Source organism: Nannospalax galili, unplaced genomic scaffold (assembly GCF_000622305.1).
Source record: "Nannospalax galili isolate Female #2095 unplaced genomic scaffold, S.galili_v1.0 scaffold824, whole genome shotgun sequence".
Lineage (NCBI taxonomy): Eukaryota > Metazoa > Chordata > Mammalia > Rodentia > Spalacidae > Nannospalax > Nannospalax galili.
In genome coordinates, this window is record NW_008351697.1 from 1,770,542 (window position 1) to 1,790,296 (window position 19,755).

Sequence of the window (19,755 nt, forward strand, 5' to 3'; positions counted from 1 at the left end):
CTCTTCCTTCCTTCCTCCCCCCTCTCTCTTCCTTCCTTCCTTCCTCCCTTCCTTCCTCCTTCCTTCCTCCCTCCCTCCCTCTCTTCCTTCCTTCCCCTTTTCTCTTTTTCTTTGTCTTTGTATTCTTTTTCTTTTTTAAAACAGGATCTTACCACGTAGTCCTGGCTGACCTGGAACCAGGCTGGCCCTGAACTTGCAGTCCTTCTGTCTTTGCTTCCTTAGTGCTGGAATCAGAGTATGTGCACCGTGTTCAACTTCCCCAGTTCTTATTAACACACACATTTCCAGGGCCCATGACTAGAGTTTAATGTCACTAGAGCTGGAGAAAAGCATTTAGAATTCTCACAAGGTCACATGGAGACATGGCCGGTGAAACTCACACTACGGTGACAACCATATTGTGTGTTTGTTTCTTCAGAGGATTTTTTAAAGTAGCCTCTGCCCTAAGTGATGGCTGAAAACAAAATTCCTGGGTATATGATCAACAAAAATTATTGCCCCGAATCTGGTATAGAGCAAACCTACCCAACAGGCATAAAACCTGCTGTGCCATCCACAACCTAACAGTGGCCTGATCTGAAGCCAGAGTGCAGCAGTAATTAAGAAACCACTGTGCATTACCCAGCGTCCATGTGTGATGGTGAATGGCACAGACTGGTTCTTAGTTAAGCTCCCCTTTCCACTGAATGCCTGAAGAGCTGGTACCTCCACCAAAGCCAGTGACCATGGGAACCAGAGAATGCAGCGCACGATAAGGAAAATGTCTATTCACTTTGTCTCGAAAAGAATTTTTACCTTGCTCAGGCTATTGATTGCTATGGTATACCTGCAGCTGATGTGAAGACAGCTTTTGACAGTTAATCAAATACTGCAGTCCTCAAGAAGGCAGAGAGAAGCCTTGGATGAAAAACAAACTGCTCCATCTTAGAGGCTGACTTCATGAGAAAGAATGAGCAAAAGCCATGTGATTGGGTAAGGAAGACAAACCAAATATATAGAGCTTTACTCCATATATCTAAGCACGTTCCAGTAGGAGCCTCAGCAACACTGGGAAAAGTATTTTGAAATATAAATGGTTGATTCAAAATATTTTTCTGAAGTGAAATCATGACATATTCAGGACAATGGATGGAACTGGAGGTAATCATGTTAAGCAAAATAAGCCAGACTCAAAAAGACAAATATCCCATGTTTTCTCTGATATGTAGAATCTATATTGTGTATGTGTATATATGTGCGTGTGTGCGTGCATGTGTGTGACATGAAAGCAGGAGGATTACTGGGGATGAGGAAGGGGTTCAGTGTAAAAAGTGAAACAAGAGAAGGTGACAGAGACAAATACGAACAACGTACACACAAGAAAGTGTTGTAATGGAGCCCGTCATTGTTTCACAGCACAGTCCACGCGTCAAGCATGACCAATCTAGGCTAAGTATGCCTCAAGCTCTGTGGACCAGACGCCACCATGGTAAGGAAAAGAGGTGTTTTTACTGAATGGCACCCACAAGAACCAAGTGTCAAAGATAGTATCACAAGTTTGAGATATATTCAGAATTACATCTGTGATCATGTCACACACAAGTTAACAGGCTTCATTATGACGCTTCACACATGTGTATCATGTATTTTGCTCACATGTGTCCCTCACCTCCCTCTCTTATTCTTCTTTCTGCACATCATTTCCCTAGACTGTAACAACTGACTTAACTGCAGAAAGAAGAAAGCTTGTCTGAGAGGCAGCCAGCCCAGTGGAGAAGGCCAATGCCAACACTTCATGAAGGAGGCTCTGCAGGACGGGAGCATTCAGTGCCTGGGGAGCACAGTCATGGCTGGGGACTCACAAAATCACAAAGGTTCAGCAGCTTGGGGCTGTCAGCCAACCACAAATACGACTGTGGGCTCTCTCTTAAAGGAAGATATGAATGCCACATCTCCTTGACTTCCACAATGTACACACACACACACACACACACACACACAAGGCCAAGTATCCCCCAACTCCACATCAGAACAAACTCCTCTCTCTTCTTTACGCTTTCCCCCTTGCAGTGCCAAGAACTCCTGAGTTTCCATCCTCCCCCTCAGAGATCAGTGCTGTGCTGGCTTTTCCTAAAGGATTCAGTGACCTGCCATGCAGGCATACCATGGGCTCCTTGAGCTCCATTTGCTGGCCCCCTCCCCTGTGTGGGACTGGGCTAATGGATGGAGCACCCACCCTGTTAAACCGTCACTGTAATCAACATCTCACTCCAAACTGCCCAAGTGGGTCGGATAACACAGGTGTATTAGGGCTTCTAGAGTTTGTCTAAGCCTAGGATTAAAACATATAGTTTTGGAAAGCAGAGTCACACAAGTCTCACTTAAAAGATATAATGTGCATTTTAAGGTGATTAAAACATTTAAATTTTTCACATTAGTGGAGATACTACAAGGAAAATGAAATTATTTGACTTGAAAGCGTCTATCATAAAATTATAGATTGAGCCTTAAATTTTTCTCATTTTGTTGATTAAGTTATTATTACACATGTCTTGGACTTGGGGATGGGTGTTTTCCTGCTTTATAACCATAAAGTATAATTTTCTCTTACCTAGTTTGCAAATTATATGACCAAATAACAACAAAGCCACTTCTGTATGACAGAGTACATTTCATTTACATATGTCATTGACTAAACGTCAGCCTAGCTCTCCTAACCGTCTTCTGTGTGGGAGTCAACAACCTGCTCATCCTTGCTCTCCAGGTGAGGAAACTGAGGCCTCACAGCTAAGCAAGCTGTTGATGGGGCAGGAGACAGGATCTGTTTCTCATGTCAGTGTTCTTCATGAACACAGCAGACAACAGGCAAGACAGAACACAGAGCCGGGACTTGGGAAAAAGGGACTTGGTGGGAGGGGGAGAGGGATCAGAGGGGTAAGGGGAAAATGTGATCCAAGTACATTATATGTAATGAAATAAATTATAAATATATGAACAAATAAATTAATAAAGGAACAAAAATTCTAATGGAAAGAAAAAAACTGAACAGACAATGTTGAACAAACACATGGAATTTCATGTTTGTATGAATTCATTTTGTGTAACATTATATAGTTGATATGTTGACATAATCAATACACAATTCTTACAAGTCAAATCTTTGTTCTTTGCAAATGTATGGAAAGTTTACAGAATGTGTTCTGTCAGACATTCTGGGGGTCACCAATGGAAAGCAGGTGAAAGGAGAAAGGCATTTCCTTGGGTTATTCATTGAAAAGTAATTTTCTGTACTGGGAACGTGCTCACTGCCCCAAGTTATGTATTTAAAGTGGTAAAAATTGTGGATTTAATGAGAGATGATGTATTTTTCCACAATAAAAATAAATTTTAACACTCAATTGTCTCTACCAATTCCAAGCTATCAGAGATATTATGACTCCTTAGGCTTTATAGAAGGACATCATTATTCTTGAAACTAATACTTCATAACCTCTTATCTGTATGAAAACATAGTCCACTGCATTATCAAATATAGCAAAACTTTCATGGGCGTAGGTAGGAAGGACTAAATAATATAACTAGGTGAAACTCTATCCCTTTATTTTTCCTTCTGTTTTGGTATGTGTGTGTGTGTGTGTGTGTGTGTGTGTGTGTGTGTTCAGGAGTGTCCATATGTACACAGGTGTGTATTTAGGCCAGAGGTCAACATAAGGTGTCTTCCTCAACCTCTCCCTCTACTTTATTTTCAAGACAGTGTCTCTGGCTAAATGTAGAGCCATCTAAAAATTAAGCTAAGCTGGCTGGCTAGAGGGCCCCTGTCTCCAACTCTCTGGTCCTGGAAGTGAAGGTGTGTTTGCTACAACCAGCTTCTTTTGTAGGTGCTGGGATTCAAACTCAGTCTTCACACCTGTGTGGCAAACACTGTACCAGCTAAGCCATCTCCTCAGCCCTTTCCTTTGTCCTTTATGCATCATAATATTTAAAATGCATGAGCAAAGCTAGATTTGTAAGATAAACTATATAACCACAAGTACTACACCGTCTTCAGCTATTATTAGGGATGAATTACTGAGTACTGGGGTGTTGGATTATTACTGGTGGATTAGTGATGGGTTAATTCATGATGAATCAGTTGGTACATCTGTCACAAGTAAATCAGACGAAGCAATATATCGCCAGGAATGACTGAACTCAATTAAAAAGATTTCCACTTTCTAGGGATGCCTGTGATGATGTCATTCCACTTTTCTCTAGTTTGTGCAGATAACTCATATAAGTAATGGCAATTATCAAACTGAATTAAATTATAAAGTCTTTTGAGTGGGATACTTTTTGAGCAGTACTTGAAATGGAGCCCTGGGTTTTGCACATGCTAGACAAGTGCTGTACCACAGAGGTGCATCTGCCCTTAGATTTTTTTTGAGTTGGGGTCTTCCTGAATAGGCTAAGTTGGCCCTGAATCCATAATCTTCCCGCCTCACCCTCCCAAGTGCAGAGATTAGAGCCCTGGGCCACCACTCCCAGATGCGTGTTCTTTTGATGACATCTCCCTCTGCTTCATCCTCTGTCCATCCGTCCACCTTTGCCATTTCCTTCTTTCTGCAGTCACTTATGGGAACCAACAAGGGGATAACATTAAGGGTCAGAGTTAAACTAAGATCTGGGCTGAGCTCTCTAGAAGTCTACACTCTCGTTAGTTAGTCACCTCTCCTTGGCCTGCAGATTGATTGCCATACCATGACCAGTGTGATTTCATTAAGGAAAAGGAACGAGAGACAGAGATGGACACATGAGCAGCAAAACGTACTTCCTACCATGGTGACTTTAGGGATTTTATTTCATTTACTTTGGACATCCTCTGAGAATGTAGCAACTACATGAAAGGAAACAACCTGAGAAGGCCAGGAAATTTGTCCAAGTTCTTAGCTAGGGACTGATGGGAAAATCAAGATGCTGATGATGCTGATGATGCTGATGATGATAAGTGCTGCCAGGAACCCTCAGCAAATGCTATGGTGGTGCCATTTTTCAGTTAATGTGTGCTGGCTTCCAAATTTATTCTGAAATGATTTTCCATTACCATTAGTGTTTTCTCCACTAGCTAATTCACTTGTTTCAAATTATATTACCAGATACGCTCATTTACATTATGCAACTGGGCCCCTTTCATTGTTTGTGTCCTTTCTGTAGGATTTTAGGCCTTGTGTCATTTCCATGTCTCCACATAGGGAGCAAACTGCCTGCTCACGGTCCTCCTACCCGCCAGCAATCCCAATAAAAGTAGCTAGCAAGCACTTGCTCCACCTACAGTATTGTCATAAGAGCTTTGCACGCATTAACTAATTTGATATTCAAACAGGATGACAGTACGTTTGCTGCCTTTATTCTATAGAGGAGGAAAGGCAACGTTTCTAAACAGGGCACACACAGTCATGCATTCTCAAGGGAAGAAATCTCTTATAAAGTATTTAAATATGTTTTTCTATGTTTCAAAGTGCTTTCCTCCCAACAGCCATCCCCACAAGGCTAGGATCAGGAAGTTTTCTTATTAAAAAAAACCCAGATAACAAACATGTGTTGTGGGTCAAATTCTGTTTCTGCCACATTCTTTCCTTGTTTTTACTATAACCTTTTAAAAATGTAAAAACAAAGAAACATCCTCATGCACACACCCTTAACCATTACTTTGAACAAAAACAAGCTGAAGACCAGAAGGAGCTGAGGAAGGTGGTTTGTAAGCCCCTTCCACCACCTCTTAACCAACACACCAGCCTCTCCAGAGTGAAATGGACATTGTGGTTCTTGTGAACACATTATTTCTTTTCATTTCAGGTCTCCCCTACCTATACCACTTTAAAATGTAATCTACATTCTTCTGGCATCCCACAGGCAACAAAAATAAAACTCTGAACAGCAAGATTGTGACAATTTCCTATAACCCTAAGGGATGACTATCTTGGAGGGTGAGGGATTGTTTTCACTTCACCCTCTAGCTCCTTCACCCTCAACCCAAGCTGCCCCACTGATGTGACTGAGCCCCAGGCTGCAGAAGACCTCATCGGTTTTCTGAAGGTCTCATACCCACAAGTGAACTCCTACCACAGCCCTTCCTGTTTAGGATTTTGTTCTTGGAAAATTCTTCCCATTGAATTTCCTCATTTTACTAGGACGTCTGGTCCACATTTCCTGTACTCTAGACCTCTCCTTTAGGTTCTGATTTAGAGCAGAGAGTGGTTAACAGAGCTGTGGCTGAGATGGTAAGGAAGTTGGGAGGTTGGAGATCAACATCAGGCAGGTCTTAAGAATATACCATCTGGTAAACATTTCCTGTACTCTAGACCTCTCCTTTAGGTTCTGGTTTAGAGCAGAGAGTGGTTGACAGAGTTGTGGCTGAGATGGTAAGGAAGGAAGTTGGGAGGTTGGAGATCAACATCAGGCAGGTCTTAAGAATATACATGTGTTTTGGTGTGAGATATAAACATCCAGTTAAAAAACAGAGCACAGTGGTTCCCTCTTGGTATTAGCATTCCTTGGTCCCTTGGGGTGGCCACACAGTGCAATTCCGGCCAATCAGATCAAATAACAGAAGTTGTCTAGGGATGCTTCATTCGTCCTTTGTCACCACTCCTCCTTCATACCTCGGCAGTGAGCACAGTGACAAGAGTTAAGGCTATCATCTAGCCACAATGACAAAATAAAAAGAAAGCTCCAGGACAATCACAGCCACTTGCACTAACAACCTCCACCCACCGCCTCACTGGGGAAGGTTTAATGAGAGAGAAAATGAAAACAACTGTCTTGCTTCCATCAGGATTTGGGATTTTCTCTGTGCAGTGGAGCACAGTTCCTTCCGGATAAACTGCTCTCATTCCATTCTTTTTTTTTTCCAGTTTCCCTTTGACATTTATTGAACCCTTATGACATGTAGGCAATAGGAAAGGAAGCAAATACCCTTGTTATTGAGGATTTTGCTTCCCCAAATTAAGAAATTGATGTATCTCCAGAAATCTAGTTCATTATGAACTGTCCTGGCTACAGTGGCCATGAAATCCTCACCGTACTTTTGCTAACAGCTTATTGATTCCTGACAGATAAGGAGGTTGTGTATGCTCTCCACCTGAGCTGCAGGGTGAGGTCAACCCTTAGGTCCCTGTCCTTCCTCATATATCATGAACATTATATCCCACCACCCATCACTCAGCACCCACAAATGTCCGTAACAACATTTCTTAAGCATACATGTAACTCTCTCTTGTACATTCTCACGTCTCAGTTACAAAGCCTGAAAGTTGTTAAAGTAGTAAGCTTCTGTAATGTGTCTACTATGCTGATAATTCTTAAACACACTTCTAAATGCCAGTCCCTTTCTTTGAAAAGGTAATCATGATCCTAGTTGTAGCATCTTATTTTCAAACATTGTCTTACCTGGTTTTTGTCAAGTGAAAATTTTGAAAGGTCTTCATGACTTCCCAAAATTCCAAATTTCTTTTCTTCATTTCTCTTTTAAAGATAGATGGTAAAATGAATCCAATAGCATGGCCAATTTTTACTCTTCATTCTGTATTCCAAAAGTCATCTGGTCTAATTCCCCAGGAAGTTTTAATGAGAGAAACATAACTCTTTTTGGTTCTTCCCTTTGGCAAGTGCTTGGACATTTCTTTGGACTCTAAATTGTTCCAGGTTGTGTTCTAATCAAACCTGAAAACTACACACTTAATTACATTAAGTAAAGTAAGGGCATCTTTTTCCACTCGACCTACTGACATTTGGAGGATGGCCACAGATGCTGCGTTTTCCTTAAATTCCTATGCAGTCATCAAAATAATAAGCTTTAAAGAGGGCTTTGGAACTTTCAAAGAATTTCACATATTTATTGTGTTTAATCTTTACAATGTAGATGTAATTTTTATCCCTGTTACTAGATTATGATTGAAGAAATCAGAACTCAAAGGGCTTGTTACTTACTTGAGATCCCCATGCAGTACGAGTCAAAGGGAGCAGTGATTAAGCACATTTCCCATCTGTTCTATGACAAAACTTAACATTGCAAGGAACCTTCAAATCTCTTGGCCCAATTGCCTACCCAATCTAGGAAGGAGCGTCTGTCTGTTCCTAATGTTGGACATTCATCATTTACTGGTTGCCTACAAATCTATGGGCAATCAACTTCCCAAGACAGCCCACTGATCTGTTGGGTATTGCTCATCATTAGAAATTTGTTCTTTCATAAAACTGAAATTGAACTATTTATAACTTTTTCTCATTTTTATCCATTTTTGAAGAGACCAAATAAAAAAGGTACACTCTCTAACCAAAAGTGGGTGTTCTAAAGAAATTCTCAGTCCCTTCAAATTCCTTTTTCAGAAGAAACCAATAGCTCCTTCAGTTCCCCAGATATATACACATACACACACCCCACTTGGATCCACCCTGATCCACCTCTTCTGGAAGCACGGAGTGTCTCAACTCCTCCTGGGAGACATTCTATACCCATCAGAGATCTTTGCATAGGGAACACCCCTCCCTCCAATCCCCAAGTATACACAGCATTCCATGTGTTTGAAATACAACTAGGCGCACTGCGAACTCCCACCCTGTCATCTGAACACTATTCCTTCTTTCATGGTTTCTCGAAATTTCCTTGCATAATGGGGTTATTATTCCAATTAGTAGTTGTTGATATTTGTCTCTCCAGCACCTTACTGCAGACACTGCCTCCCGTATTGCATGTGAACAATCAGTTCTGAACTTTGCAATACAAAAGTCATTTAAGAGTTGTCAGGTTCTGACCAGGCATTAATAACTGTTGATGCTTTCCCTAGCTCTATAAATAGATAGTGAAGTCAGGAACATGTAGCATCAACAGCAAAACAGAATCCAAATGTTCTCCCTTTCAGAGACCACTCTGGACAATGTTTTATTTTAGTTATATTTCATGAATTTTTCTTGAATTATTTTAAGTAGAAAATATCCAAGGTGCTCCTGTTAAATAGTTGCCAGACCAAGGACTTGAATGCATTCAGTGACTGAGTGTGGAGATGGAGGGACATGATCCTTTCATGGATTGTTTCTTTTAAAGGATGTGGCTCAGTTGTTACCATGGTGATAGCAGGTAAGACTATAATAATAAATTATTCAGTCAATTACCTTGTTCATCTCTGCATCCTCTTGGAAGCCTTTCTTACGACCCTGGACCAGATCATAAATCCATTTCTTAAACTTCAATAAGAGATAAAACAGGGACTTTGGACTTGGCACCAGGTTGAAGGGAACAGGAAGAGTTCTCCCCTCCTCAAAATAGGAAAACCAAAGTTTGGCCCTTGCAAATTTCCACTCCACATCAGCATCATCCTGTACAAATAGATGTGACCAATCAGCAAGGAAATATATAGGTTTATCAGGATTTTCCAGCATTGCCTGGTTAGGTGGACGTTACAATACCTACAAGTAGTCCAAGATTCCAAAACTGAAAACTTCAAGATTGTTGTATATTGTAGCTGCATATTCTCCTGAAGACTATTGGAAATTTTATTGTACTTCCCACACTTCCAACCTAAAATCCTACATGTGTTTTATAAATACACTGCCAGGCATTAATGAATTTTCTTACATTCTAAAGCACTCTGTGAGTAGTCGTTCTGCATTAGATCACTCATTAATTCAGGCCAAGACTTTTGGAATAAAAACATACAATCACTACCAAATTGAAAATATTATTCAAAAAATATTTTAAAACATTGTTTATAAGCAATAATTTTCCCTTCTGTTTTTGTTATTTTTGAGATGGTCTTCCTGTATAGCCTAGTCTGAAACTGATGTTGATCGACATGCCTCAGCCTCCCAATTGTTGGGATTATAGGCATAGGCCGCCACACCAGGCTGTAAGCAGTAATTGTTCAATAAAATAAAAGTTAATTGCCAGACAGAGTGGCACATGCATTTGGAGATGGAAACAGGAGGATGAGGAGTTCAAGGTCATCTTCTGCCTTCTGCTACTCAGCAAATTTCAGGTTTGTTTAAACTACATGAGATCCTGTCTCAAAAAGAAGTAAAACCAAAATAAATATTCATCCATTATAATACTTAAGGTTATTAAAAAATAATAATAAACCGGAAATTTCTATTCCTTGGGCCTTGCTGACCCATCACATCCCATCAATATTGTATCTTTAAAGCAAAGTTAAAGTTTTCAAAATTTCTAGATAGACACTTGTCAAACAAGCATAAAATAGTAAAAGAAGGGGCTTGAGCGATGGCCTAGCGGGTAAGAGCACTGGCTGCTCTTGCAGAAGACCTGGGTTCGATTCTCAGTACCTACCTGACAGCTAACAACCATCCATAACTGCAGTTTCCAGAGTAATTCAACACCCTGTTCTGACCTCCATGGTCATTACATGACACAGGTACAGTTACATGTATGTAAGCAATACACCCATATATATAAAGTAAAAATTAAAAAAATTAATGGAAAAAGGACAAAGGAGAGTGAGCCAGCAGTCCACATTCCATTCCACTGCTTATTTGGTCCCTAGAATACCCTGAAGATGTAAACATATACTGTAAGAATGTATAGATTTTATACCTCGATCTCCTGGAATGAACTGTTGATCATTGCAATCAACATATTCAGCAAAACAATGACCATTGTGACATTATAGACCCCGTACAGAACATAGCCAATGTTTTCAATGAACTTGTGATTATAGTTGATGACCACTGACTTTACTTCAGAAAGTCCAAAGATAGCCCAGAACAGAGTCTTAAAACTTTCTTCAACTCTGTGGAAAAATAATAGAAAGGGGGAAATGAGACAAGATATAAATATATAATAATGGTATCATGGTAAATTTTAGTTGATTCAGTATCCTTGTTAACTATTAATGTGAGAAAAAATTTTGTCTGAATTTCCACTTTCTTTTCTGTAAAATGGGTAAAATAACAGTTACTTTTAGGATAGTTCCAAGGATGTGATATTGTGCATATGAACCACATAGGTTACTATTCAACACTGAATAGGCACTCAGCACAGGCTATAACAAACTTTATAACCAGGGATATTAACATTTAAATGGAAAACTTTGGCAATGGAAAAGTTAAATGAATTGCTTGACAAAAATAATACAATTTGTTAGAGTCTTTTATGTTTCTAGTTCATCTGTACTTTCAGACCCAATAAAAATAAAATAACAGCATGTATCTTCAGGGGAAACCGGACAATATAAGTATGGACAACGGCACCTGAATCCCTGTCACACTTTAGGAGGAATTTCTATGCTATAGGCATAATTATTTGACCAGAGTTAATGCCATCTGTTTAACCCAGGTGGCTTCATTTTCCCTTGAAGCACTGAATTTTAGAGTAATATGAAAAACAGGCTATGCTTCAGCTGCTGTTCCTTATGGAAACACTGAAGATCTAACATTTCGGTCATGCAATCCAAACAGTTCATGCAAAACACATGCATCTGTGTGAATGTGAGTCACAATCTTGTCACTGTTGGTAACTCAGTTTCAATGATAAGGTCTGGGGAAGTGAACTGGGAAAGCAGTTTTCTCACATTCAGAGCCCTCAAGAGTCTCTATTAAACAGGAAGGTGCAGGATTTTAGGGCAGTGGATGCTAGTTAGTGAACAAGAGGCCATGCCCCAGTTTTCTCACGTGTCAACTGTCACAGAACATCAGCACATTGTTTAGCTTTTGTAAATTTTGGATTCTTCTTTATGTGAAATGTAGATAATAAAGGTATGTGTGAGAGGTCTTTGTCATACTACTGGGCTTTAAAAATGCTAATTATTGTTATTTGACATGTCTCTGTCCTTCAAGTCCTTTTAAAATCCTCTCATCTCACAGAGGTGGAAACAAAGAAATCTTTATGAACATACAGACCTACATGAATGCTACTAAACTAATCCTTTTCTAATTTGCAATTTCTTCATCCAAACCTCTGAGAACACATACGTTGTGAAGGCCTCGTTCTGCTTCGCACCAATGTAGTAGGAGTAGAGGTTGAACATTCCAATCATGAAGGCCACAAACACCATGATGAATATGACCATGAACTTGAAGATGTCTTTTACGGTTCTTCCAAGTGATATCTGCAGAGGCCCAAAGCTTTCATTTGCTGGTAAAATATAAGCTATTCTGGAGAAACTTAAAACCACAGCAATTGCATAAAGACCTTCAGATATAATTTGAGGATCAGAAGGGTCCCACTTTATCCTGGCTAGGAAAAATCAAAGACAGGGGTTATGGTAAGTTTCTTCAGGCTGTTTACTCAGGTAAATTCTTTTCTGAGAAAAAACAAAAACAAAAACAACTCCTCATATAATTATATTAGCAATCTAGTTCACAATTGGAAGTCTCTGATCTAAAGATCTTCTTAAGTATCAGCTGTATTTGAGCTAAAATTATTGACAAGGTGATTTGCTACCAATTTTCCATAGGGGTATAGCATAATAATCAAGAACTGAAACTGTACATTTGGTAGCTCTAAAATTTCCAGTAGACCAATCGGTCAGCTGTCTATATCAATATCTATATGCCAAGCAGAAAGACCAGATGCAAACTATTCCTCTTGGCTTTAGTCTCCTCTCTGACAATGAGATAACACCTCTCTCATGTCTCTCATCTGTTGTGACAATTCAGTAAGTTCACATACGTGCAGTACTTCAAAAGCACTTGATACTTAATCAATTGTAGCATTATTATTCAATCTTAAACTCTACAGTAAAATGTCATTTGGGACTTATGTAATTCTTGAAGTTATTTAAATTTGCTAGAAATAATTTTTATTGTACACTAAAATATGTTTATTTTTACCACAAAAAATTCTATAATTCAGTAATGAATTTTCTGGTATTCTTACATCAAATCATCAAAAACCTACTTAAGAAACCATTATGAAAAAAAATTCAGAAGAGTAAGAAAGGGGAAAATATAATTATAAATTTGCATTTACTCATTTTATGAGAAGTATAATTAGAAAGGAATAACAAGAAAATAACATACTGTGTTATAGGCTTCAAATAGAGGTATTATCTATAAATAAATGTCTCTGAGTTTTTAAATCCTTTATTCTTGAAACTCCTTAAAAGAATGATTGAAATAAATATCATGAATTATAATGAGAAAGGTCCTTAGTGATATATTTCAAACCCATTATATACTAGTTGAATGTCAATGAATTTCTTACCAAAGGATTTAAAATAAATACTCAGAGGGATTAAATTGTCTCCAAGCCAAGTTTTCTATGAGGAGTGGGGGGTAATTATCCTTCAGCAAATAACTGAATCTATTTCCATGCCTTGATTATTCTTCTCCTGGAGATGTAGAATAATTTATGTCATTTGTTAACCTGGGATGAGTGACAGAGTCTATTTGGATCATTGGCTCATCATCACTCTTCCTCTTAGGAATTCTCTGGTCTGCACAGAAGTGTCTCCCGTGATTAGCTCCTTAGTACCAGCACCATCCCACGCCTTATTGAAAGGATCGCCCTGGTCCTTTGCTTGTTGAAATTGGAGGATAATACTTCCAAATCCTGATACTCAATCTTAGTGACCCCATTGACTAATGAGCTCAGAAGAATGGCATCCACTCTGATTTTTCATCAGTATAAGAAGTGATATTCTGGATGTCTGGACTCCCTAGTCTTTATTTGGGGGGGAGGGCAGTATTTTGCAACTCATTCAATGCCTGGTTGGAAAATAATGATGTTATTTACTGATAGCTCTTTTAGAAACATCAAAATTTCTGCTTTCAAACAGTTTATATATCTTAAATGGAAAGAGGACTCATATGCAAACTTTTAAAAATTATGTATATTTATGGGTTTGATGTCATATTTTGATGTATGTTGACCTCTCATAATGGTTAAATTGATAGAATTAGCATATTAATCACCTCAGATCCTTTTTCTTCATGGTGAGAACATTTAAATTTTACTGTCTCAGCAATTTCCCATGTGTGGTACATTATTATCAGTTATGGGCACTGTACTGTAAAACAGAACACCAGTGCTTCTTCCTTGGACCTCCGACCACACCTTTCTATTCCTGTCAATCACTATTACTCTACTGGCACGAGATGGCATGGATAATTGAGACCATGAAGTCTTTCCATGCCTGTCTTGTTTCACAATGCATGACATCTTCCAAGTTCATCCATCCCTCGCAGAAATCACCTTCCTTATTTTTCAAAGCTCAGTACCATTCCCATGATGTACCCCTAGCTCAAATGTGAACTTTCTCGCTCTGTTTTGACATTCCATAGTTATTGGCCATATTCAATCAGACAGGTATCTGATGAGCTCTACAATCAATGAGATATCCTATTTAAGCGCTCAAGACAAAGCCTGCATTCAGAAGGCCACATTTGATCCTGTGTTCCTACTCAAAGCTGCTCTTATGTAAGCATCATAAATAGAGCTTGTTCAGTTCCATTCATTGATTGAACACTTAAATGAGTTTAAAAAGAAAAAGAATTGGCAGGTTACTGAAATATATAGGAAATCTGCAGCAAGATCCCTGATTTCCTAGACTGTCAAACACATGGATTTTTGTAAAGCCAAAATAAGAGGGTTTTACTAAAGACCTTCAGAACTAAAGAGATTCTCTCTTTCATGACATGGAAGACATGATGGCTAAAGGACAGACATTCTATTCTGGTTCTCTTTAGAATTATTGTCAAATGTGAATTCTTTTTAAAAGTATTTTAGTTATTGTTTTTATTTTATGTATATGCGCACATTGCTTACATGTAGGTAAGTGTACCCGTGTCGTGCAATGCCCACAGAAGTCAGAAGAGGCTGTCAGATCCCCTGCAACTGGCATTACAGACAGTTGTTAGCTGCCATGTGGGTGCAGGGATTCGAATCCGGGTCTTCTGCAAGAACAGCCAGTGTTCTTAACTGCTGAGCCATCTCTCCAGCCCCATAATGTGAATTCTTTTAATAAACAGAAAAAATACAGGGATAAAAAGATGGCTCAGCAGTTAAGAACACTTGCTGCTCTTGTAGAAGAATCAAGTTCAGATCCTAACACCCATGTTGAGCAGCTACCAACTGCCTGTAACTCCAGCTCTGGGGGATCTGATACTGTCCTCTGGTGTCTGTGGGTCATGTATGTTGGAAACACACATATAGACAGACACATATAAAATTTAAATTAAAACCATAAAAAACATAAATATAAGACATGAGACAGACATGCTCCATAGAGTTTGGTTGCTGTCCAGCTGACCCAAAAGATAAAGGAAGATGGTCCTTGAGAAAGGTTTCCAATTGGTAGATAAATCAAAGGAAGAGGCCAAAAGTAGTGTTCTTCAAATGCAGATGCCATCCAGACATTTTATGAGAATTGGGAAATTTTTAAAAAACTGTTGATGTCTCTTTTACACTCAAGTGTTATATTTTCACTATTTTATGCAGTAATGTATACTCACCCAGATTGTAGTATTTTACATTGTCTCCCAGTGAGACTTTTGTCAAGTCCTTCAATGTGTCGTTCGCATCAATGATGCTCTGTGCTTTGGATGCATGCCAGAATGCCATGAATCTTGCAATGAACGATGCAGCAAAGATCGCCAGCATCCCAAAATCAAGCATATTCCACAACTCAAATAAGTATTCTTTGGGACCTTGAGCCCAAATTTCTTTGCATTCAGCCCATATCATGCCTGCATTAGAAAGGGGTTAAGATGTCAATTCAATTTCAGTACAGCTTTAGCTCTTCCACGAAGCAAGGTCTGACCTGGCAATCAAAACCTTTCTGAAGTTAACCCCAGCCTTCCTCTCCAGCCATAGTCCATTACCTGAAACACATGAAATAGAGTTCATCAAGCGTCTTGAATGAAAAGCACCCAACTGATGCATTATTTCTACTGATGAAAGAACACTTATGATGTTCGTTATAGTAACCAGACCACAATGTACCCCCACACTCAAAATGAAAGTGCTAATGACACTTCTTCAGTGGGAGAATTACACGGACATTTAATACGATAGCTCACCTATTACTGTGTGGCAATTGTCACAGGAATGTGCAATGCTGACCTCTAACTACAAAACTTTCATTGACCATGGGTCCCAGCTACTACTTTCTGAAAACCATTGCCACTTCTCCCAAGACCGTACCTACTGTGAGCTGTTTCCAGACAAAGAATGAGAGAGACATGGGACTCCTCTGACAGGGACCTTGACTCAATGATTTGTTGATGGTCTTGCCAAACGTCCTTATTCTGAATGGAGACAAAAATGTCTGTGACCTAAGATGCCTTCCTTCCCTTTCCAACTCTCAGAGTTTGATGTGTACCCCAATTTGACAGCCCTTGTGGTTTTTCTTGGCTCTCTTCATATTTTCTCTCACAGGGAAACTTTGCTTCATAAAACTGCATTTTCCTCACTACAAATAGTGTGAATTTAGTCTTTGCATATACACCTTGGAGGACCTGCACACAAATTTGAAAAGCTTTATGCTGTAAGTTAATATGTTTTATTTATTTATTTTTATGTGCATGAGTGTTATGCCTGCATATATGTAAGTGCACCTGTGTCATGCAATGCCTGTGGAGGACAGAGGAGGGTGTTAGATCCTCTGGAACTGGAGTCATGGACAGTTGTTAGCCAGCATGTGGGTGCTGGGATTTGAACCCAGGTCTTTGGCAGAGCAACAAGTGCTCTCAACTGCTGAGCTATCTCTCTAGCCCCTATGCCATAAAGTTAAATTTAAAGGTTTAAATGGTGTGCATTCAATGAATTAACATTTAAAACAGGCATACTGAAAGACTGGAGGAAATTACAGTTGGTAACTATTATGGCATACTAACAGTAGTTGACATTTCCTGATGCCATGATAAATAATATTGCTCCAAAAAGTTAGTGTGGTGTGAGGACCATTCATTGAGAGATCTTGTTCCTTCAATAACTGGCCACAGAATCTTTGACAAATTATTTAAACCTTCTAGAATTCAGTTTGTAAAGTGAGGATATGGCTTGCACCTACTTCAAGGACAGCCATGTACAAATAAACTAATACTTGTAAACTGCAGTGCACTGTATTCAGCACTTGTGGGAAAAAGGCCACGACGGACACTTCTGAGGGCTTCTTTGCATTACCCATAATTTTCACAGATTCTCCTTCTTAATTTGAAGAATATTACTTGATTAAAAGGAAAAAGTTAACTCTTCTCTCTGGCATCCCATCACCTCCCAGAGCCATGTGGGGAAATACAATCCAACCACTGACCAAAGCCTACTCCCACCAAGAACTTCCTAGCTGGTACTTAAAAATTAGGCTCCTTACAATATTGTATAACTGTATTAATTCAACCGTAAACCTAAAAATTTACAGCCAATTTTGAAAGAGATGCATCTTAGCTCTTGAAATTGTTATTGAATATGTCAATGCTGTTGTAATGAAATGCTTCTTCTAATTATATGGTTATTAAATAAATAATTTTAAAAAATTAGACTCCTAACCTTCAGCAACCACCTGACCTAGTTACATTTTTCCTTCATGTCTATCACAGAGCCTACCAGGTCAATGACCAAGGAGCTCTGCAGGGATTAGAAAAACGCCATGATATTTTCTCTCCAAGAACATATAGTGTGCTTTCCTCAAAACCAAAGTTCAGTGTATCACAGAGAATGTGGGCTGAAAGGCAGACAACTTTATTACTTTTTTGAGTAATTTTAAGTTGAGGGGTTTAGTACTGATTCCTATGTGCTCTTATAAGTTTATGACAGGAAATATTGCCTGCTCACATCAAACTTAAAGAATGAACAGAATTGAAATCCTGAAGATACCTAAGTTCTCTGCATGATTCCTAGATTTACCCCAACCTCGACTAAGGATACAATAGTTCAGAGTAACAAGCACAGGGAGTAGAGACATCTGAACTCATGCAGTCTAGTCATTGTCAAAGCATTTCCTCCCTCCTTACACCTTTCCTCCTCCTTTTTGTTTGGTATAAATGTTTCCTCTCTGCAGTTTACAAAATAAATACCCAGAACTATTCTGCTGGAAGATGCTTCTTTATTCTCTCTGCACAACCCCCTGGTTGCCACTAAGGACTGTTTGAAATCATCCCCACCTAGCCCAACCTCTCACCCAGGTGGAGGAGTTCACAGGGATCACAGTTCTGCATAAACATGTCTAGTTGAGTGGCTTACTACTTCTGAAGGATGCTTGTTCTGTTGAAGGACTGTGAGAACTATCCCTTCAAAGAGAAAACACTGGTTCTATTTCTGCACTCTAGAGAGTGGTGAATGAGTCAACTCCCTTTGCCTTTAAATTTTTCTAAAAAGTAAACCACTTGTGTGCTCACTGAGCAAGCAAAGCTTAAGTTTCCACATGCCTTACTTGCCCAGCAACTTCAAGGTTTGGTTTGTCTTCTTTTTCTTCTAACTGAGACTGCCCAATGCAATAAGCCTTGAGTGACACAATACTGGATTCCCTTCTTTCCATCGCCCTCGGGGATAAGCATCCCCAGCCCTCTGAGGCACCATTCCTGGTAGGGGCCTCTCGCTGTACAGATTGCTGCAATAGGCAAGCACCATCGTTGGACAGGCTTGCAGCTGTGGTCTGCACAGTGGGGTAGGACCGCCCTGGACTGCCATCTTATCCTGGTATGAGAGTCAAGCTAGGATTGCTATTGTTTCTCAGCGTCCCATTGTGGGTGACAAGTTATCGTGATCTTTGAGACTTCTGCATAGGAAGCACAGCACATCCTGCCCTGTGTTCCTCCTACACCTACTGACATTGGTTTGCACTTGAACTGCCTTGTCAAGCTCTCCTTTGGCTTTTCAAATTTTCAACAATTGAAAATTACATTAACTTGCATCTGTTACCAATAATGTGAATCTTTTCTACCAATATAACACAGCCAGTTTATGACCTAAGTTGGCTACTTCTTATCAATATTCCTAGAAGATTCTGCAACTTTCTTACAAGAATAAACATAAAAGAGAATAAATACCAATTTATCCTTAAATAAACATTATAATTTCTGAAGCAAAACACAAAGGTTAGCAGGGCAGTTTTCCTGGGGAAAAATTTTTTTTTTCATAAAAGCAAAGGTTAATTTAATAATCTCAGTTTTTTTTCTAAGTGAAAAAGAAATAGCATCTAGTTTATATTAAAAATTATATTATAGGGGGAATGAATTCTGATAAAAAGTGAAATGAGCGACCCACAGACCTCTCTCTCCGGGAACAACCCAGCTCCTCAGTACAATCCCCAGGAGCCCTTGGGACAGCTTCCCACCCCCTCTTCCTTTGCATCTCTGGGTGGCACAGCCACCAGCTGCCCTAGACCAGCATCTTTCCTGGGCCCAGCTCCTAGGCCAGTCCAACCTCCAAATTCCTGAGGTCAAAATCTTTCCTGGAGGGATCCAGACCTTAGGGGAAAGGCTGAGAGCATCTGGTCCTCATCTGACTTGGGCCTCTGTGGGAACTCCTGAAGACAAAAGCAATCTGGCCACTCCAATATAAAATGAAAAGAGAGAACCGGAAGCTTAGATGAACCAGCTTTTCATGCCCAAAAAGTAAACCACAAAGACACATAAAGTTTTTAAAAAGAAGCAGACCTAAACTTGAAGGCTTGAGTCTCACACAAGAATCAGAAACTACAAAAGAGATTCACATGTCAAAACCACAGAGAAAAAATAATAACATGAAAAACCAAACTAACACATCCCCACCAGATACCAATTGTCCTCTAGAGGAGTAAGTACAATGAGAACCCCCTAGAGATAATGCAGGACATGGAACTCAAAAGA

The 19,755-nt window shown here is 39.4% G+C and overlaps 1 protein-coding gene across 2 annotated transcripts in view; it reads right to left on the reverse strand.

The window, feature by feature from the left end:
• Trpc6 (transient receptor potential cation channel subfamily C member 6) overlaps positions 1–19,755 on the reverse strand; it is a 132,295-nt gene that overhangs the window by 9,233 nt on the left and 103,307 nt on the right. The window contains exons 6-10 of one of the 2 annotated variants that reach the window (XM_008848672.2): positions 15,421–15,654; positions 11,938–12,202; positions 10,562–10,757; positions 9,127–9,330; positions 7,405–7,479 (exon numbers count right to left, since the gene is read on the reverse strand). In XM_008848672.2, the coding sequence (XP_008846894.1) occupies positions 7,405–7,479; positions 9,127–9,330; positions 10,562–10,757; positions 11,938–12,202; positions 15,421–15,654 (974 nt within the window). The remainder of the gene's footprint in view (positions 1–7,404; positions 7,480–9,126; positions 9,331–10,561; positions 10,758–11,937; positions 12,203–15,420; positions 15,655–19,755) is intronic. The other variant, XM_008848673.2, reaches the window with a different exon arrangement.